The 22874-nt window shown below is 41.4% G+C and overlaps 1 protein-coding gene across 5 annotated transcripts in view; it reads left to right on the top strand.

The window, feature by feature from the left end:
* LOC148364953 (tetratricopeptide repeat protein 28-like) overlaps positions 1 to 22874 on the top strand; it is a 298161-nt gene that overhangs the window by 75756 nt on the left and 199531 nt on the right. For 4 of the 5 annotated variants that reach the window (XM_088335313.1, XM_088335309.1, XM_088335310.1 and 1 more), the window contains exon 2: positions 22344 to 22491. In XM_088335313.1, the coding sequence (XP_088191439.1) occupies positions 22344 to 22491 (148 nt within the window). Of the gene's footprint in view, positions 1 to 22153; positions 22269 to 22343; positions 22492 to 22874 lie in introns of those variants that run through there. The other variant, XM_088335312.1, reaches the window with a different exon arrangement.

Raw genomic sequence — 22874 nt, 5'->3', positions numbered from 1 at the left:
AAAGTAAATATTAAAATACTAAGAAAAGAAGACGAGGCTTTTGTCTCCGAGATTGATAAAGGAATCAAGAATAAATTTAAGTGGTCATGGCTGGAGAAGACTGTCACAGTAAACGTTAAAATCGGCGCAAAGATCGAGGAAGTTACAGAAACTTTGAGCCAGTTCATCGCAAAGTGTGATGTTCCAGGGAAAGCAAAGTGTCTATACTGTGTCGATCTGATCAATTATGGTACGCGAGGTTGTGTGGCACTGATCGATCATGCTAAAATGAACAAGCACAAAGCAAAAATAGCTTGCCGGCGATCAAATTATGCACTCGGATCCGCATTTAAAATCGGCAGTGAAACTAACAGTAACACCACCGGTTCAACATTATTGGCCGTTTCAAATCCTTCCACTTCAAATACTAGCAGCAGTCAACCACTGGTTCCCCTGTGTGACAGAAAATCCCAATCTGAGGTATTTATAAATCTATATATTTATGAAATGATTTTATCTTTTGTGTTTATACAATATTTAGAACAGGATAAACAAAATTTAAAATTTGTTATAAACATGATTAAAATAAATTATTTTGTATCATCATGATCATGTTCAATATTACAAATGCTTTTAATGTCAATATATTATTATTTTTTTAATTTACATATATATATATATATATATATATATATATATATATATATATATATATATAATACATGGTTTCTGTTTTGTTGGATTTAATTCATTCTAGTGCAATTTTCACATAGCAAATAAGATAAATGCTGTTGACTTCAGGGGGGCTTCGCCCTGGCTATTTCAGCTGAAAATGAAAATCTCCATTCTGATCCCTGTATACACATGCAACTTTGACAAGGAGAAGTAGACATACTCACTCCATATTATGATTCAACAGGCCATTGAAGCCAACTGCATGTATGAGAAAGTGCCAGAAAACTAGAGTTAACTTGATTAGAAGATGGATACAGTTAATGATGCACGGTGATGGCCATAGAATTCTGAGGTAATCTGCTGGTTAATGGACTAACACAGAGCCTGAGCAGATGTGTGTCACAAGCAAGCAATGTTTCAAAGGCAAGCATCTCCCTCATGGCTATTTCTGACAATTAGTTGAATTATGGAACTTGATGATGAAGCTTAGTACAGTCAAACGGTGCTTGTTGCCACATGTGCGGTCCCTTTTCAAGGTTTCTTCATTTTCCTCATGTTGGGTTTTTGAGTTTTTCCTCGTCCTTGTGTTGGGTCCAGATCAGGGGATGGTGTAATAATAGTCTGAAAAATAGTCTGTGTAATAACCTGTGCAGCCCTTTGAGACTCTTTGTGATTAAGGGCTATACAAATAAAAATGACTTGACTTGACTTGACTTGACTTAATGCTACTGTGGAAAGTATCTGATTTGCTTTTTCTTCTTTCTTAGTTGTGACATCTCATTCTCATAAATCCCAGCACTGTTGGAGCCCAAGCGACCAATAATTCTCAGCAGGGTTCGAGGAGCTTTGCTACTTGCACCCTTAATGAGGAGATCCAACACTAGTCTACAATAATCGTACTTTTTGCTTCTGGTTGAAATATGTCCCTTGTGGGCTAAAGTACCAGAGTGTGTCATATATATGATAAGTAGAGGTGCCTGGTGACACATCAGATTCATTGCGCACTTAAATTGGTGCAGCATTGACTTCATATAGCAGCCAGGCGGAGAGGGAATTAGTGAAATATGAACCCCCATCGAGTGTGTTGTGAATTAAAGTGCATTTATCTTTGCCTGTCTTGGGAAATGTCGGTATTCACAAGCGTTTCTAAGCCGTGGCACAGCAACCCCGGTGAAAGGATGCTCCATGTGAACTGGGAGGCAAGGATGAGAAACAGGAAACAGGTCATTCTCAATAAAGAGCTAAGATTGCCTGGATGGCAGAAAACATGTTCATCAGATGAGGGTGGAATAACAAGCGCGGGCATTCCGTCACCTTCATATTTGATGAACCTCTATAGTGTGCTTAGGAGTTGTCACAAATCTGACATATTCTTCTAATTACGAATATTTTTCAGTATCGCGAATATTTTTGCATTTATGATTACCGTCTTTTTTACCCCCTTTTAATGTAGTCTTTGTTTTTAAAGCCTAAGAACTTAAAGCAAAGAAACGAGACATTTGTCTGCTTCTGTTAGCTGCAGTCACTTTAAAAGTGTTGAAATCTTGAAACTTATAAGAGGCATCCATTTGCTCTGCAGCTGTATTCACTTTAAGTGTGTGTGTTGAAATTAGAGCATTCTTTCTTGTCTGTTCACATCGTTTTTTTAACTTTAATCAATTTTGCACTCAATTACTGAAAAGTTGAGTCAAAGACCTTACCTACTGTTACCTCATCTGTGTATTGTTCCTTAAAAGGTTTTAACCTAACAGGCTGAAATCCTCCATTGTTGCAGTTGATTTAACAAAGGAAATATAACGTTAAATTAATAAGGATTTCTTGAATATTTCTTGGCTTGAATTATTGACCATTAAATTGCTCTTCTTTTTGTTGTTGTACAGTTCATGTTATATTTGTCACGAAACGGAGTGGGGGGAAGGAGGTGACCGGACCAGAACGGAAGCAGGAGGCAGGAAGGGAGAACTCAAATGCGTTGACGATCCATAGGTTTTATTTAACAAAATAAAAGTTGTCCATAACTCTGGGACATGACAAAACAAACAAGTTTCTTCCAACTCAACTAAACAAGACAAGGCATAACAGACGGAAAATGTTTAAACCTAAAACAGGACAAGGCATAACAGACCTGGGATTGTGTAGATATGTATAATGAGCCAGCACCCGCAAAGCCCAGAATCCAGCCTTAAATAGCAGACACAATTAGTTGAACTGCTTCAGCTGTTGCCCAGAGGGCGGGGCAGACTGGTCACCAAGGCGACCATGACAGAGCCCCCCCTTTAAGGGACAGCTCCCGAGGTCCCAAAAAGAAAGAATTACTACCTCGCGCCCCGGAATGGTTCGACGCTCACGATTGGGGCAACCCCGCTCCCTCCTCCGAACACGCAGGAACGGGGAGAGGCAGGCGCCATCTGCGTCAGGCGGATCGGAATCGGCGCTCGGCAGGGGGGGGGGTCCGGCGGGCAAACTGGACAGGGGATAACAGACAGGCAGAACCGACGAGAACAGGACAGATAAACAGGACAGGCAAAATCAGAAGAGTCGCCCTCAGGACAGGCCGATTCAGAAGAGTCGCACTCAGGACAGGCCGATTCAGAAGTGGCGATTCAGACAGGACAGGAGGAATCAGAACAGGCAAGGCAGGGCAGGAGGAATCAGAACAGGCAAGGCAGGGCAGGCGGAATCAGAACAGACAAGACATGAGAGAGACAAAATCAGAACCGGCAAAACATGAGAGAGACAAAATCAGAACCGGCAAAACATGAGAGAGTCAAAATTGGCAAAAACAGGCGAGAGTCAAAATCAGAACCGGCAAAACAGGAGCAGCGGAGTCGGGATGGCAGGCAGCGGAGTCGGACTGGCAGGCAGCGGAGTCGGACTGGCAGGCAGCGGAGTCGGACTGGCAGGCAGCGGAGTCGGACTGGCAGGCAGCGGAGTCGGACTGGCAGGCAGCGGAGTCGGACTGGCAAGCAGCGGAGTCGGACTGGCAGGCAGCGGAGTCGGACTGGCAGGCAGCGGAGTCGAACTGGCAGGCAGCGGAGTCGAACTGGCAGGCAGCGGAGTCGGACTGGCAGGCAGCGGAGTCGGACTGGCAGGCAGCGGAGTCGGACTGGCAGGCAGGGGAGATTGAATAGCAGTCAATCGGCACGGGAGTCGAACAGGCAGGCGTCAATTCCTCCCGGGACCCCATTCGAGGCACAGCAATGGCCACGACGGGCGGGGCCGTGGTTCGAACGGGCAGGGAGTCGAAGTCGGACTCAGTGGGCGCTTGCCAAGCTGCGTTCTCCAGGTCTCCCCGAATCGCGCTGGGATCGTTCGCTGAGTTCTTGTCGTGGCTGGCTCATTCTGTCACGAAACGGAGTGGGGGGGAAGGAGGCTGTCACGAGGCGTGGTGGCGTGGGGGACCGGACCCGAACGGAAGCAGGAGGCAGGAAGGGAGAACTCAAATGCGTTGACGATCCATAGGTTTTATTTAACAAAATAAAAGTTGTCCATAACTCTGGGACATGACAAAACAAACAAATTTCTTCCAACTCAACTAAACAAGACAAGGCATAACAGACAGAAAATGTTTAAACCTAAAACAGGACAAGGCATAACAGACCTGGGATTGTGTAGATATGTATAATGAGCCAGCACCCGCAAAGCCCAGAATCCAGCCTTAAATAGCAGACACAATTAGTTGAACTGCTTCAGCTGTTGCCCAGAGGGCGGGGCAGACTGGTCACCAAGGCGACCATGACAATATTAAACTCAGATTATCACAGTAGCATATAATGCAGAGGAAAAATAACAATATATCCATCAATCGTGATGACTTGCATGACAATTAATCGTCTCCAGAAATTTCTAATCATGACAGCCCTACTTATGCTCACCTTTTTCCTCTTGCTCTCATCTTTTCATTCGACCTGTGTACTGCCTAGGCAGACACTTCCACACAATCCACTTATCTCTCTCGAGTTTTTTTTCCGTGAGGGTTCAGTTTGCATTCATCAAACCATGACTCCATAGCAGCAAAATAGTAACCGGAGTGGATCATGCCAGGTTTTTCATTAGCACTACTCATAACAGTAAGTCTTTTTAAGTGTTATAGGGTAGAAGCCACTCAGTCAGGTCATCCACATTGCTCACTTTTGTTTCTATTCTATTCTATTCTATTCTAGTTAATAATATGCCCTATATATACTGGATCAGAAATACACCCTTTACATGATTAACATGTTAAATTACTATTTTACCTCAGAATGTCTTGTTTTTTAATGCAATATCTAGAGAGGCCTCATTTCCAGCAGCCAGACCTCCATCCATCCATCCATCCATCCATTATCTGCATCGCTTATCCTCAGTAAGGTCGCGGGGAGCCCATCCCAGCCATCTTCGGGCAGTGGGCAGGGGACACCCTGAACTGGTCGCCAGAGTGTCGCAGGGCACACAGGGACAGACAATTCGCTCGTTCATTCACACCTAGGGACAATTTGGACCGGCCAATTAACCTGACATGCATGTTTTTGGAATGTGGGAGGGAACCGGAGTGTCCTTAGGAAACCCACGCAAGCACGGGGAGAACATGCAAACTCTACACTGGAAGGTTCGACCTCATGACCTCAGAACTGTGCCACACACACGCTAACCACTGCTCCGCTGTGCTTCCCTTGAAAGACATATCTTACCCAAATTTTTTGTAAATCAAGTAGCTCGTATAAGGAGGTATCACTGTATTTGTTTTTAACATGTTATATATGTGAAATGAAATGCAACTCTCATGTATATGCTTTAAATAATTTGAAAAATTACTTTACATGAAGTAGTAGTTTATTTTACATACCAATTACATTTAGTTTAGATTAGAATGAGAACAAAAACTGAGTGCCCGGAGGAAACCCACTCAAGCATGGGGAGAACATGCAAACTCTGCACAGAAAGGCTAGTAGCTGGATTTAAACCCATGACCTCAGAACTGTGCCGCACATGTGCTAACCACCACGCTGCCGTGCTGCCTGCAACCAGACCTCCAGTGTCCAAATAGTTCATTGTGTTTGCCAATTGTGTTAAAGGGCTAACACAAGATTAGAAAATCCTTGTGCTATGATATTAGCACAACTGAAAACCGTTCATCTGGTTCAAAGGATTATAAAAGGTACCTTCTTTAAGCTTTACGTCGAATATATGTAGCATCACATTTGTGGCTGTGATGAAACTTTCATAATTGCTGAAAAAAAAGAGAACTTTGGTGTGAAACCTGACAATTTATTCTTGTTTTAAGAAATTAAAGCTCTTTCATGTGATAAATTGCCAAGAGACTGAAGACCTATAGCAATGTGTACTACTACTTTCAGAAAAAAGCAAAAACAGGCTCCAACCGCAGTAGAATGTGAATTGGGAGGCTCTACAGAGCAAGAGGACAATAATATTAGAGCAGGAGTCTCCAACTTTTTTCAAGCTGAGAGCTACTTTTTGTTACTTATTAAGTCATTAGCATTTCTAAAATAGAATGGAATAGAAAAGGTTAAAAGAGGAAAAGGAGGAAAAAATAATAGAAAAAAGAAGAAAAAGAGGAAAAGCAAGAATAAGAAAAAGCTAGTAAAAAAGAACAAAAAATAGGAAAAAGCAGAGAAAGAACAGGTAAATAATAAAGCAATAACAAAGCTAGGAAAAATAAATAAAATAATAAATCAAAACATTAAAAAGTAAGAAGAAAACAAGTAGAAAAAATAAAAAAAAAGAGAAAAAAGCATTAAAAGGAATTAAAAAGCTAGTTTAAAAGTAACAAAGAAGATAAAATAAAGGAAAACCAAATTAAAAAACAGGGGAAAAGAAGTAAACAGCTAGGGGAGAAAATTAACAAAAAAAAGAAAATGGAAAGAAACAAAAGAAGAAAAAAAGGAAAAAATAAAAAATAAAGATTATTGATAAGATTTGAAAAATTAATAGTTTTTTTCCCCAAAATATATTATTCTACTCTGCTGTGAACTTTAAACTCATTTAAACCTTTTTATTTTAAGAAACTTTAAACTCGAATCCATGGATGACACAACAAAATGTCTATTAAAAAGGGACTTTTCAGTGCAACAAAAAATAAAATACAAAAACGAACTGTACCTTCAAAAAAAAAAAGCTTATCGTGAAACACAATCTTGAAAAACACTGGAAACATTTATGTGAAAAAAAATGTTTGGGGTAATAATCAGTGTGCACCTCCGTGCAATTTGATTTGGGGCCCCTTCCTTAAATGATAAATACGTTAACTAGAGCAAATAATTGTAATTCTCTTTTTCAAATGTGATTATAATTCTAATTGCAGGATAAAATAATTCACGAGAAGAGTAGTTCACAGAGCTTAAAATATTTGAGCTCCAAAATGCATATCATCAGTCTGAATACCAATGAGTATGTCATGATTTCTGAAGATATTGTGGCGTGTCAGACTTGGAAAAGGGCGTGGCACCAAGAAGTCAGTACTAATGTGAATTTCCCTGGGGGAATGAATAAAGTATCTATCTATCTATCTATCTATCTAATCCCAATGGCTGATGGTGGTTTACATGTTGAGAGCATGTGTTGCCCCACAGTGTTTACTATGAGGACAATATTTTTCCGCCATGCTTAATCTGACCGTCAAAGCCAATTAGGAAGTACAAATGAAGATGGAGGGTGTGTTGCCGAAGGCCAAGAGAGTTCAGTTACAGGGCCATGCAGTCTTTTCTGCTGTCTCACTGATAGATCATGGGCCCCTATGCTGAAATGAGTGTCATATACATATATTACTTTACTTTCTTTACTCAGATAATTATTCCCCTGTCAGTCTGGCAGCAAATTTCTGTTAAAGTCTTCATGCCTCACCCTAATCTGGTTCTGAAAGCTGTTCTGAAGCCATAAATTTGCTCTGTTTCAGGTTCACCAGCTGGCCTTGACTGATTAAGGCTACTTTGCTTGATGAATGCCCACTTTAGCTGATAACCAGCCCCTGTAGCTTTAGGGTTGGTGGGCAATACTCATACTGAGCAGGGCCAGATAAATCTGTTTAACTCTTTGACCTCGTTCGTCTTGTACCCTTTGACTCTCAAGATGCTCATAAGAATGTAAGCGTGTGAACTCAATTCATGTGACAAATTGAGGTATGAATGTTTTTTTTTATTTTTAAACTTTAGAATTAATGTGTTGCATGTCAACACTATAAGTACCACAGCCAAGCCATTTGGCTTTTCTTCATAGAATGCCCAAAAGCCAGCAAACTGCCTGTATTCGATTCACCAATTATCTGCAAATGAGGAAAACTCTGCTGTGAACAACTCAGTACTGACCCTTTGCATGCTAATGTGAAGAAAATCATAAATAATCAGCCCGTATTTTGTGGTATTACTCTAGTGCATTTTTGTGGTATTTTGGTAGTACTTCTGGTTTGTGATTTTTGTCGTATTCTGTATTTTTATATTACCACCCACCACATTCCATTTGAACAACCCCACCATGCCTCATTTACAAAACAATGGTGACACGATGTGCCGTTAAGTTGTTAGTTTTAAATAACACATCCTTTTGGCTGAGCGCTGGTCATTCTGGTCGGGTAAGAAAATTTCTCCGACCTTTTTTCTGCTTTTTTTTCCCATTATATTTCCGGTGTGTAACCATCAAGTATGTTTTGGTAGATTTTCATGTGGCCAAAACAAAGTTGAATTGCATCTTCTAAGCATTGTGACAGTTTGTTAAAATACCTCACACCTTGTTGCTATTGTAACGTTTCCGCTGATTGTGTTAAATGAGTAATATTGATTGTCTCCTTCTGGCTATTGAAATGCTCGCTCACCAAATAACACCTTAACAACGACAAGCCTCTTTCAAATGTTTGTTATTTGGCATTTTTTTTTCTAGATCATCCCTGGGGCCACACAGTTTTGCTACCGTGAATACAGAGTGGTCCTCTCAGAATCCTTATATGTAACTGTGACCTTTTTCAATCTGAAGTCTTGTACTAACTGCCAGTTTGATTAGCGCTCGATATCAATGCCAGGTTGCCATGAGACTACCTATTTTCGTCTCGCACTCAAATTTCTACTCAGTAATACTGGCTTTACCTGGCCATTTTTTGTCACCTCTTAATGGAATAATGAAACATTTATCCTTTAATTGCTAGCTCCACAAAGAATGATAGTTTTAATTTGCCCTCATTAAAGCTGTCAAATCTAATGGGCTCATTAAGACCCATGAATGGCACCACCATCGGTGGTCTGGACAACTCCCTCTGGGAGTAATGCATCAATGGATCATAAATATTTTATTGGGTCTACCTACAGATTGTAAGGTGCCTCAATTGCATGTGCATTAGTGGTTAACATGCACCTGTAATGTTGCAACATAAAATTTATTTTGTCACAAACGGGCCTCCTTTTATGACAGTGTGTAAAGCACAACCATATTTTACTCAGCTTCCCTATTTTCGTCTGATGAGTTATTATGCAAATCATAAGCCCCAGCTGAATCAACAAATCCGAGTTGCTATTATTCAGACCTAATCCTTTATTATCTATTTATTAAATATAAGGTGGCACTGCAACTCAGTGGTTAGCACGTATACGGAACAGTTCTGTGCTCATGGGTTCAAATGCAGCTACCAACCTTCCTGTGTGCAGTTTGCATGTTCTCCTCGTGCCCAATGGGTTTCCTCCAGGCACTCAGTTTTTTTCTCCAACATTCCAAAAACACACATGGCAGGTTAATTGGCTGGACCAAATAGTCCCCTAGGTGCGGATAGGCGAGTGAATTGTATGTCTCTGTGTGGTCTGTGACTGTCTGGCAACCAGTTCAGGGTGTCACCTGCTCACTGCCCAAAGTTGGCTGGGATGGGCTCCAGCAGCCCTACAACCCTACTGAGGATAAGCGGCGAAGAAAATGGATGGATATGAATAATAAAAACATACATGGATATTCACAGAATTTATTTTAATTGGACATTTTTTAAATGAATGGTAAAATAATTGCCTAAATCGTAAGGCCCAGATCACCTTAATGATCCAATAAAAGCTCCTTCAAATAATTATGTAGGTCATTGTCTTTGGGGAAGTTATCATTTTGGTGTCAGGGGATCTATCAGCTGGCTCACAAATGCACTACTAGAGCACCAAGATGACAGTCTCAGTTTTGGCTCAATAACAACGAGGCTTCTGACCATTGACCACCAACATTTACCCCTTTGGCAATTAGATCAGTACACGCAGAAAGGTGGTTATTAAGTCACTGATTTGGCTGGAGAAATACATTTAATTATGATCTGGTTCCATTATGGCCTTTATACAGTAACTTAGAATGGCTCAAACCAGTCAATGTCTTTTCACTTTTAACTCTAGGTCCCTAGAGTTTGTTTATACTTCCATTTTCCTCCCTTTTTTTGATAAATGGTTGCGTTTGCGTAAAGTAACAATTCAAACTCTGTAATAAGCAAAACTCTGGCTTTTGGTTGCATTTGTGAAACCTTTTTGAGACTTGACAAGTGGACCTTTTGATCACAGTGCCAAGAAATGGGGGAGGGCAAAAAAGCATTCTCTTAGTTCCATCGCATGATTGGTGTGGATCCTATCCCAGAGTTTGGGCTGTGTGGTAAGCTGTTTGCAACAAACGTGTGCTGCAGTTGAGTGGATTTTTGCCAATTTATTGACATTCTTTCAGCTTTTGTTTGTGTAAAGATGTGTTCATGCCAACAATTTTTAAACTGATGTTCTGATTTGTGTTCCATTATGATGCTGGCAGGGGTTCCGTTCAAATTTACCGACCGCTACCGCCTACCGTGTTTGTCGTCGAGAATCATCTTATGAAAATGAATGCTGAACACACTTTACCAATGGACAGTAGGCTGCCTGCACGGTTCAACTACTTCCTGAACTTAATACCCTGTTCGTTGTGTCTTGAGTTTAAAAACTGATTAATTTGAGTGTGTCAAACCATTTGGTCTGGTTGTCACAAACAGGGTGGCCACAAAGGCATAAAGAAGGAACTCTGTTCATTCATGGACTGCCAATTGCAAACCGGGGCCTCTGCTGTACCTTTAGGCGGACAAGACATGACTGTGTTTCTGAGTTTGCAAATCAATTTGTGACTCAAATGTCAGCTCTTACTGTTTATTACAATTTGTACTTCGTAAGCCAAGCTGATGGCAAAAGTATTCGCATTGAAATGTGTTGGTGGCCCTTGCACCAGCTTTCTAAAAGACTGCATTCACCTACTGGGGTCCTTAACTATTGAATCGGAATTTATTACAACGTGGAAGAGGTCATCCCCTTCGGTGTACAGTAATCCCTCGGTTATCGCGGTTAATGGGGACCAAGACCACCCGCGAAAACTGAAAATCCGCGAAGTAGCGGCGCCCCTTCAAAAATGCTTAAAAAAACATATACAGGTATACAGTATACCCCCCTTGTATACAGTACACCATATAGAATACGGATAGAGAGAGAGAGAGTGAAATTCATGTTATGACAAAAAAAAACCAACTAAAATATGTTGTATGTACACGGAATAGGACTGCGGCGAAACCACTATGAACCATTCAGTATGATTGTATTAACCGCTCTCAACCACATGCAACAATCGCAGTTTATTTCGCTTGTTAACACTACCGGTTACATATTGAAAATAAAAACAGTGAAAATTTGATATTTGATGAGTGTTTGTGAAGCGTTTGGGAACCAACAGTTAAAAAAATGGTCTGTGTTCATTTTAATGAAAGTGAAAGAGCTACCTTATGACAATAACAATATACTTTAGCTAGCGGCATCGAACGGCTTTTACAACAAATACACGAAACCACACACAATTAGCCGTGTTTTGGTAGTACAAACAACGGCTCGCTTTTGGTATAATAAAGTCAAACTTGAGATGAAATGTGAAAGAAGAGAATATACTTACGTCGCGTCGCAGAGTTCCTCCATGATAAACTGAGCGCCACATAAGAAGGGGGTGAGGTGGGAGGAGTTAAAGGAGGGGGGGTGAGCGAAGCGGTAACTCACCATGACTAAGCATTGTGTTGGGGCCTCCCCCTCCCCTTCACAATAAGAGTGTCCACACCGTGTCCTCAGTTGACATAAGCTTGCGCTCAATGGCGTCAAGTCAATAAATGCTTTTATTGAGAAGGTAAGGTATATTTTTTAGACCCGCGAAGCTCTGAATCCGCAAAAGTGGAACCGCAAACTAGTGAGGTTCCACTGTATTTCTCTCCTTACGGATTTTCACTGTGAACCACCACAGATCCTTTTTTACCTTCACTAGCATCTAGGCTACCCGCTCCGAGACTGGGAGGTCGCTGGTTCAAGCCTCGGCCGAGTCATACCTAAGACTTACAACATCGGTACTCATTGCCTCCCTGCTTGGCACTCGGCGTTAAGGGTTGGAATTGGGGGGGGTTTGGTCACCTAATGACTCCCAACACAGCAGTTGGGTCTAAAATGGCAGCGCCCTGTTCGGCTACAGTTGCATCGGCTCGCTACAGTTTAACTGTACGGGTCAGGTGTATCGACATTTCGTTCTGTGTGCATGGTTACAAAGAATGACAATAAATATAAATTATATTCTATTCTTCTATCTTCTACTTTGTGTGTGAGCATGCAGGCTTGTGAGAATGTTACGAATTGTGTGGCGTTCTTATTTTGTACCTATAATGTCAAATGCACATCTTTTGTTGGATAAGAAAAATAAATTAAGTTGAAATTTGCATTACAGTACCTGGAATTTTTTTTTGTTATACCACCAAGTTAAGTGTCCCCCAGTGCACAGAACACAGTTAGTAATGAAATTGTAAAACATCTTTAAAGTCCTGAAATCGACCCATTTGAACACATTTGGGATTGTTTTATGTGATATGAACAAGAACTTCTTTCAGATCTCGTGACCTCCGTCAATAAAAATGTTCTCCTAAATAAATTGACCAATTTTCTTAGAGATTCATTCTAAGTCAGGGGTCACCGACCTTTTGGAAACTACCTACTAAATAGCCTAAAAGGACAATTGTGTCGAAAACACTGATCATTGTTCACTAGATTAAACGTGTTTGACACTGAGGGATTAAGAAGTGCAAATTCTAAGAGTCACGCTTTACAGGCTGAGGACACCACAGTATATGCAGTCTGCTCAAGATGAGCCTAAAAAGTCAGTAAAGACATACGCAGACACATTAATCTGTTAATAGAAAAGACGCTACCAGCAGCTTCACTTGCGTGAATCTTCCTGACTTTTAATCTTTTGCATTGCCGGCTGTGTGCTTCATATTGAACAGAGGCTTTGTCACCAAAGAAAGTGGTCCCATGTTTGATGGTGCATTGTAAAATGAAATACAAGCATATATGACTATTGCAGGATGATTTTTTTTTTACTAGAGCATAGTGAATTACTTCTCTCTTTTTGCATAATTTCTCTTTCTTTGCTAAGCAGAAAGACATGAATATTTAAAAGTACATCAAACAAGCATTCATAAAATATTAAAAGGCTTGAGAAACAGGAACAGTTTTTGTCCTCTTACTTATTCGTATATCTTCTTGAGGCTCGCTCCCCCTCTCCCTCCCTCTTTTTGCTTTCTTTCTATTTCTATCCCCCCAGTAGTACACACATGCACAAACATGCATGACTTTTAACCACAGGTGACAAACCCTTGCACTTGATTAAGTCGTTTGTGGCATAAACACATTGATACGTTAAACAGGCAAGGCTTAGAGGCAGGTTGGTTTAGCATATACAGTAGAGCTACTGCATTATCTAGAGTCTTGTGTGGTGGATTTTCTGCTGCAAAAATCACAACACATGCATTTTTAGGAAGCCTTTCTAATCCGTGAGAATTGGGCCCTCGGAGAATTGTTATTTAAATTTGCATGCAGTTTTGGGAGATCATTTTTGGCCTGCAGGATCCAAATATTACCATTCAAAGGGGGCAGCTCTCCTCCTGTGCTGGCTTTGTCTGTCTGGCCAAGAGCATGCTGTGCTAATCGCTGTCGAAACGCCTAGAAGCTGGGTTGTTTTTAGAATAGATTATGTTAAGCATAAATTCAAAGGAAGGTTGTTGGGGCTAATATTTTACTCCCTCCTCTAATTCTTGATTGTGATAACATAACAAGTCTATTTGTGGTAGTGCAGTATTTTTGGTCTTTTGTACTATTTAGGTGATTTTCCACTGCAGGAAGTCATGGGAGTTGGCAGATGGTTGTACCATTTACTGTAAGGCTGCTTGCAAGGTAAATTCAAAGCATGCCAAAACATAAATGTGGAGGAAGCATAGAAAGAGCAAAGTGAAGTGCACAAACGACACACTGCAATCTTGGCTGAGCGGCGGGCGTTCTATACCTGGTCTTTCCTAGGCGTTTTTTCAACAACATACTCTTAGTTATGAATGTTTAGGGGCTGCTCAGAAGTTCAGAGCCTGTCTTATGGGATTATTGTACATTTAGAATGCATTTACTACAAATATTAAGCATTACAGAGTCCTTACAGTTGAGGTAAGTATTTCCTTAATTCTAAGAGTCTAAGAATCTTCTTGTGATCTACTCAACCAAAATAAACCATATGCCTGTGGAGTAAAGCGGCATTATTCTGTTCCATGTTCACCTGTACAAAATGGAGTGTCCCTTTGTTCCTTCCCCCAATTTACTTCCCCCAACAATCCACTGACTGAGCTGTAATATAAAAGGGGAGTTGTTGAAGTTTTGGTCGGATGAGAATCAGGCCCTGAACTGATTATGTCTTCTTATGAGCGGAAATTAATTTCTCTTGTCTCTTGTTGTGTGTTTTATTCAAGGATGTAAGGCGATTGTAAGTAGATTGTTGGATGTGCATGTTTACAGAGGTGAAATGAGTGGTATGTCTGATCATTTCTATGTGGAAGGAAAACTGAGAATAGATGGATCGTGGAGGGCTCTAGTTATAAGAAGAGTGTGAGGGAAGAGGTTAAAATGTCAGAGTTGAATAAGGCAGAGAAGGAAAGAGTTTAAAGATTGGATAAGGGAAGAGTATGAACGGATTAGTAGAAGAGAAATGGAGAGTGTGGAAATTGAATGGAAGTTGATTAAAGAGGCAGTGTTGAGGAGTGCAAAAGAAGTGTGTGGAATGAGAAAAGTTGGTCGCGGTATTAGGAAAGGAAGTGAATGGTGGAATGATGAGTTATCAGAGGCTGTGACAGAAAAGAGACGTGCCTTTGAGGAGTGGCTGCAAGATAAGAGTGGCGATGCGCATGAAACACAGTGCATCCGGAAAGTATTCACAGCGCTTCACTTTTTCCACATTTTTTTATGTTACAGCCTCATTCCAAATTGTATTAATTTAATCTCTTATCTCAAAATTCTACACAAAATACTCCATTATGACAATGTAAAAAAGTTTTTTTTTTTTTTACTTTTTTTAAATTTATTAAAAATAGAAAACTAAGAAATCACATTTACATAAGTATTCACAGCCTTTGCCATGAAACTTAAAATTGAGCTCAGTTGCATCTTTTTTCCACTGATCATCCTTGAGATCTTTCTACAGCTTAATTGGAGTCCACCTGCAGTAAATTCAGTTGATTGGACATGATTTGGAAAGGCACACACCTGTCTATATAAGGTCCCACAGTTGAGTGTGCAAGTCAGAGCACAAACACCAAGCATGAAGTCAAAAGATCTGTCTGTAGACCTGCGAGACAGGATTGTCTCGAGGCACAAATCTGGGGAAGGATACAGAAAAATTTCTGCTGCTTTGAAGGTTCCAACGAGCACAGTGGACTCCATTATTTGTAAATGGAAGACATTTGGAACCACCAGGACTCTTCCTAGAGCTGGCCGGCCTTCTAAACTGAGCGATCGGGGAAGAAGGGCCTTAGTCAGGGAGGTGACCAAGAACCCGATGGTCACTCTGTCAGAGCTCCAGCGTTCCTGTGTGGAGAGAGGAGAGCCTTCCAGAAGGACAACCATCTCTGCAGCAATCCACCAATCAGGCCTGTATGGTAGAGTGGCCAGACGAAAGCCACTCCTAAGTAAAAGGAACATGGAAGCCCGTCTGGAATTTACCAAAAAGCACCTGAATGACTCTCAGACCATGAGAAACAAAATTATCTGGTCTGATGAGAAAAAGATTGAACTCTTTGGTGTGAATGCCAGGCGCCATGTTTGGAGGAAACCAGGCACCGCTCATCACCAGGCCAATACCATCCCTACAGTGAAGCATGGTGGTGGCAGCATCATGCTGTGGGGATGTTTTTCAGCAGCAGGAACTTGCAGACTAGTCAGGATAGAAGGAAAAATGAATGCAGCAATATATAGAGATATCCTGGATGAAAACCTGCTCCAGAGCGCTCTTGACCTCAGGCTGGGGCGAAGATTCATTTTTCAGCAGGACAACGACCCAAAGCACACAGCCAAGATCTCTAAAGATTGGCTTCAGAACCACTCCGTGAATGTCCTGGAGTGGCCCAGCCAGAGTCCAGACTTGAATCCGATCGAACATCTCTGGAGAGATCTGAAAATGGCTGTGCACAAACGTCTCCCATCCAACCTGATTGAGCTTGAGACTTATTGCAAAGAAGAATAGGCAAAACTACCTAAAGATAGGTGTGCTAATTTTGTGGGATCATATTCAAAAAGACTTGAGGCTGTATTTGCTGCCAAAGGTAGATCAACAAAGTATTAAGCAAAGGCTGTGAATACTTATGTTAATGTGATTTCTTAGTTTTCTATTTTTAATAAATTAAAAAAAAGTAAAAAAAAAAAAAAACTTTTTCACATTGTCATAGTGGAGTATTTTGTGTAGAATTTTGAGATAAGAGATTAAATTAATACAATTTGAAATGAGGCTGTAACATAACAAAATGTGTAAAAAGTGAAGCGCTGTGAATACTTTCCGGATGCACTGTATATAAAGTGAAGAAAAGGCTGGTAAATGCGGCAGTGGAAGCAGCGAAAAGGAAAGCAAATGATGAATGGTGTTGAAAGATAGGAGTGAACTTTGAGGAAAGGAGAAAAGTGTTCTGGAAAGAAGTGAAAAGGGTAAGAAACAGTGAGTCTGGAAAGGAAGAGCAAGTGAAAGATAAGGATGGTAGATTGCTGGTTGGTGGTAGTGCAGTCAGGACGAGATGGGCAGAGTATTTTGAGGAGTTGCTGAATGTGGAGGATGGGTGAGAAGTGAGAGTCGAGGTGATCGATGGTATGGAGAGAATGCCCGTGTTGGGTGATTTAAATGTGAAGCTTGTGGAAACATGGGAGGTGCAAGAGGCAGTACAAGAAATGAAAGGGCGGAAGGCACCTGGGTTGGATGGTTGTACTGCTGAATGCCTGAAAAAAGGTGGCACAGCTATGATTGATTGGTTAGTACGCTTGTTGAATGTATGCTTTTTAAGTGGTGTGGTTCCCGTTGATTGGTGTGGTGCATGTGTGGTGCCATTGTATAAGGGTAAACGTGATAAGTATGAATGTAGCAATTCGAGAGGTATCAGTTTGTTGTAGCTGTATGGAAGAGTCTTGATTAAGAGAGTGAGAGAAAGAACGAATGAGCTCGTGATGGAGGAGCAGAGTGGTTTCAGGAAAGGAAGAGGATGTGTGGATCAGGTGTTTGCAGTACGGCAGGTGTGTGAGAAATATTTTGCAATAGGTAAGGATGTTTTTTTGGCTTTCATGGACTTGGAAAAGGCGGATGACAGAGTTGATAGAGAGGCGTTGTGGCAAGTGATGGTGATGTATGGAGGGGAGGGGGTGGAAAGTTGTTGGAAGCATTGAAGAGTTTTTATATGAACAGCAGAGCATGTGTAAGAGTAGGGAGTGAGACAAGTGAGTGGTTCCCTGTGTTGACTGGTGTGAGACAGGGGTGTGTGATGTCACCATGGCTGTTTAATGTGTACATGGATAGTGTGGTGAGAGAGGTGAATGCAAGAGTATTTGGCAGAGGTGTAGAGATGATCTACAACAGTGGAACAGTGTGGCAGGTAAGTTCGGAATTTACGGTACTAGGAAACATTAAGAAGGTTGGTAACGGAGTTTGGAAGAGTATGTGATAGGCGTAAATTATGTGTCAATGTTGGGAAGAGTAAAGTGATGCAGTGTTCACGTGATGGAGTGGGCATGACGTTAGAAATCAGGTTGCATGGACAGGTGCTGGAAGAAGTTGAAAGCATTAAGTACTTGGGTTGTGATGTGGCTGCAGTTGGTGGAATGGAGTGCGAGGTATTGCACAGAGTGAATCAAGGAAGCAAGGTTTTGGGTGCTCTGAGGAGAGTGATGAACAACAAGAGTATGAGTATGGATGTTAAGAGGGGACTGTATGAGAGTGTGATTGTGCCGACTGGGTTGTATGGTGCAGAGACTCGGAGCCTAAACGAAGATTTAAGAAGGAAGTTGAATGTTTTTGAGATGAATTGTATGAGGACTATGTTAGGAGTGACGAGATTGGATAGATTGAGAAATGAAATTGTGAGAGACAGAACTGGAGTAGTCGTGGAACTGAGCAAGCGTGTTGATAAGAGAGTACTCGGTTGGTTTGGACACATGGAGAGGATGGATGAGGAGCGAATGTTTATATTTGAAGCAGGCCTTACATAATACATTGTTTTTCTCCATTCACTTGAGAGAACATAGGCAAAGACCTCTTGTAGGCTCACTCTAATCAAAGAGAGAAGTGCTTCTAAATGTCTTCTGTTCCCAATGGACAGCACATTTGTTGGCCTCTCTGCTCACCAGTGTGTCCTTCCCAAACTCCAAAACCACCAGATGCAATTATTATTGAGCGGCCAGCCTGTCCGGCGCTCTCCACATGTAATAACAGCATTAGGACCAAGATTAATGTTCTTGCGGTTTTCAATGAAGTTGTGATACAAGTGAAGGGATAGCAAACGGTTTTGGAAAGAAATGTAGTCAGTGGGCAGCAGAAGAGAGAGGAGACACTCGGACGCAAGCAAAATTCATTAGTGGTCTCTATAAATTCAATGTCATGTCTCATTTTCGTTAATCCCCTCAGCCCCTTTCATTGTGAAGCTTTCTAGCTTTCTAACTTTCTAACTGAGAGGCTTGTAAAGACTAATGGAAAGTGTTTGCTTATGCTAATACCAAATTAGCCATTGTATCACTTTTGGAGCCTCTGGATTGACGGCCGCCATCAGATTGTCACCAAGAGCAAGCTCAAATACCAGAGAGGGGGAAGTTACAAGTTTAGACATGTTAAACTGTTGGATTCTCGTTGCTTCATGAACAGCCCGTTGCTCATTTTACTCAAGCTTTAATTGTGTGCATCCATCTCCAGTTTACTGGCTTTGCAAGGATTTAGTGGTTTGGCCTAAAAAGAGCGAGCTGGGTGAAGTTAAGTTTTTCTGTTACTTTTTTTCTGCTACTGTTGATAAACTCGATCACAATCTTGTGTAACGACTTAATTGGCCATGGACAACTTTTTTTCTGTTAATGAAGCATTGTGATGTATCAAAAACCATCACTTTTTTACATTGTAGCTGTAAAGTTGTCTATAAAATATGGGTGGAAGCCTGTACAGACAGAAAATACAGATAAGCATAAGGAGAACATGTAAACTACGGCCTCAGAACTGCGCCGCGGACATGCTAACCTCTCATCCTCCGTGGAGTTGGGGATATTATTTGGATGAATTACATCATAAAGTTAACAAGTTAAATGGCATTAGTTTTTGGTCAAATCCTGTAAAGTTTTCATGCAAACAAGATATCACGAATCATGTATAGGCCTATTTTGTTGCATAATGACGCAGCTTGTCAGTTCATGGCAGTTCGTGTTATATATACCGCAGCCATGTCCCCCTAGTGGGAGGTGGCTAGGGTCATTTTTGACTATATTTGGGAGATTGATACAGAGGAGGGGATTCCCAGCCCCCTCGCTCAACCCAACTGAGGTGTTGGGAGTCATTAGGTGACCAAACCCCCCAATTCCAACCCCTAATGCTGAACGCCAAACAGGGAGGCAACGGGTACCATTGTTTAGGTCTTAGGTATGACTCGGCCGAGTTTTAAACCACAACCTCCCAGTCTCGGGGCGGGCGCCATACCCCCAAGGACACCGAGCTGGTTTGTTGCATAATGACGCAGCTTGTCAGTTCATGACAGTTCATGTACTATTGAATTATTATTCTGCCATCCCTGAGACTCAATGACGAATGCAAGTAATTCTGTTGGACTCCAAAAACAAATCAAATATCTTAGTTTATATACACTAAAGGGGGAGAAAAAATACAGAGTATATTGTCATTTTGTACAACAGCAAACCTCTGAAAAAAGGTAATTTTTGGATTTTTATATACTGTTTAATACTTTCTTGAAACCCTTTGCCTTTCTCCTTTTTTCTGTCATTTAGATTTTTTTCGTCTTTTACCTAGTACCGTAAATTCCGAACTACAAGCCGCTACTTTTTTCCCAAACGTTCAACCCTGCGGCTTATTCAGTAATGCGGCCAATTTATGTAAATTTTCTAACAGCCGCCAGCGGCGCTCGAGTTCAAGGTACATGACGCAGCTTACAAGCTAAACACCATCGAGCAGTCCGATAAAGAAGGAAACGGAGCCACTGCACGCAAACTTTACCTTACGAGTGTGTTGCTTGCTTGTTTCTGATTAAGGGAGCGTAGGACGACGTCTATATGACAAAGTCTCTTTCCCATATTAAAGAAGGACAACTTTGATGACGACAGTTATTGGGAGGAAGATGTGAACGGTTTACCGAGAATTCTACATGTACGATATGTTTTTTTTTTCACAGACCTGTTAACTGTATTGCGAGCGTGTTTTTAGTAGCGTTTTGCTACCCTTCACAGAAACGGTTTGGGATGAAAGTCATAATATTATTATTAAAGCTTTGAAAACTCCCTCGGTGTACCGTCTTTCTATGTAAATATGTGTAACCATGTATAATATGTATTTGCAACTGTATGTTTTTGTAATGTATTTATTTGTATTTATTTCGGACACTTATTCTGATAAGTCTTGCACTGACCAATTAAAAAGAAGGGGGGGATAACAGACGCGGGGGATGACAGGAAGTGGGGACCGGTAAAGGTGATTGTTTGTGGACACTGCAGACAAAAGTGGATATATATTTTTCCCACCCTTACCTTTGGAAATATACACTTTTTTCCCTTAGATTACTTTTAACGGGACCTGGATTCTGCAGGTCTGCATCATATCTTAACTACCGGTATAATTTTCTGTTCATTCTACCGGCTCTGGTTGTTGAACTGAGTACTTTATGTTCAGTCAAAATCGCGGGACTCAAAGCAAGGATTGGGTTAATTTTGTGATTGTGTTACAAGTTTTAGCGTGGGCGCACGCGGCTTATATACAGGTGTGGCTTGTGTAAGTTCAAAAGCGATTATCTTAAAATGTGGTGGGTGCGGCTTATAATCAGGTGCGCTCTATAGTCCGGATTTTGCGGTATTTTGTAGCTCCTCTGGGTGTCTTGCTGTCCTTACAGAAGACCAAAATAGAAAAAGGAAAGCTTAATGATTGTTCCTGAGAAAGCAGCCATCTTAAAAACACATTAATGTATTAAAATCTCTAATTAAAACAAGAACAAAAAAGAGAGGGATTTTGATCCTTGTAAAGGTAAACAAAGGTGCTAAAAAGAAAGGTAATGAACCAAAAAACAAAACGTTTTGCTCAATTTTAGTTATTTTGATAAATATATTATTTTAACTATTTTATATTTTCTATCTATCTATCTGTCTACCTTGGTCATATCCCTCAAGAGGCGTGACCGACAACAAGACAAACACATACAATAACAAAAAAAAAAAATGGGAAAAAATAGCCAAAAAACACCCATAACATTTTCGAGACCATGGCCAACCCAAATGCCTAAAACCCAAACAAGTTCGGCACCTCGGCATCTAAGTTGGTCATGCTTTCATCCCTCCAGATGAAACGGGACACAAGAAAGCGGCCATGTCACTGGGGTCAGGGTGACACAACACACTCTTTGATCAACAGCAGGGCCCAACAGCTTTCACTGGTTTACCCCTGCCACATCATACAGGTGCCCTGCCCATCTCTTAGAACGCGCCCAAACATCCCACTATCCTTTTACAACACCTCTCCACTCCTTCCTATCACAAACAATAGCTCTAGCTTTCACTAGATTTAGACCTCTTTCCTGCAGTGCACTCACAACACCATCCATCCATCCATCCATGTCAATCGCGGCCTTCCTCTTGGTCTCATTCCATTGACTTCTGCTCAACCATACATACCTCCAAGCTGTAATCCACCCTTTCCTTTCATCTTTGTTTAACTCAAGCCTAACACATCAACCTTCCTTTTAGTCATCGTCCTTCCGATCTCCTCTTTCTTCAACTCAGTCGCTTTACTTCCACATCCTCTCACATTTAGTGACCCTATAACTAAGGTTTGCGAGACCTTTCCGTCCCCCGCCCCCCTTTCTTTGCCTTGCTGTCTCTTAGGGAGTAGAGATAGAGTGGATCCCCAGTCCCCTCGTTCCCTCCACTCTAGTCACCTCTTACGACACGCAGCGGACCACGGTGGGAGAATTCTCTTACCTCTCACGAGGAGAGGCCCCCTCACCATTGTACTAAAAATTGAAAATTAAAAACGGGACGCCAAGACAAAACCATAACATCATGTCCCAAGACATGCCTAAAATGCTACATTTTTTTGTACTGTCTGTATAACAAATTTTAAATTACTACAAAATCTGACTCCCAAGACTCAAGTTTGTTTTCTCTCGACAGGCATACTTCCGACAGGGTGTTGCCCTTCAGTACCTTGGTCGCCATGCCGACGCACTGGCTGCATTTGCCTCCGGGCTGGCTCAGGACCCCAAGAGCCTTCAACTACTCGTGGGCATGGTGGAAGCTGCCATGAAATCTCCTCTACGGGGTAAGAAACTCATTAGAATGTTGTTTATGCATGCAGGTATACAGCGTGTCAGCCGATGTCTCTCACGCACTGGAGGAACCTGTCGGTCTCTCTCGCCATCTCCATAGATTTGGTTCCACCAGTGCCAAAATGTCTCCGATTATCCTCCTATCGTGTCAGTCAATAAGCATGTCTGACTGACTTCACCTGCCACTATTTAGCCATTGTGAGTGGAAGGCCGACTCTATCAGTCTTCGGACTGACTGGCGGTGTCATGTACTTTCCCCCCGTCTCTTAGCGCCGATGCCTGCAACTTCAGCGTATTTTATTGTCTGTTTGATCCTTCTCACAGATAGCCCGTTATCTTAATGAAGATCCAGCGCTAATGCCATTGTGTGCGCCTG

The sequence above is a fragment of the Urocampus carinirostris genome, chromosome 5, assembly GCF_059441175.1.
Source record: "Urocampus carinirostris isolate Australia breed hairy pipefish chromosome 5, RoL_Ucar_1.0, whole genome shotgun sequence".
Taxonomy (NCBI): Eukaryota; Metazoa; Chordata; class Actinopteri; order Syngnathiformes; family Syngnathidae; genus Urocampus; species Urocampus carinirostris.
The sequence above is the reverse complement of the archived record's forward strand: the minus strand, read 5'-3'. Positions and strand labels throughout refer to the sequence as shown.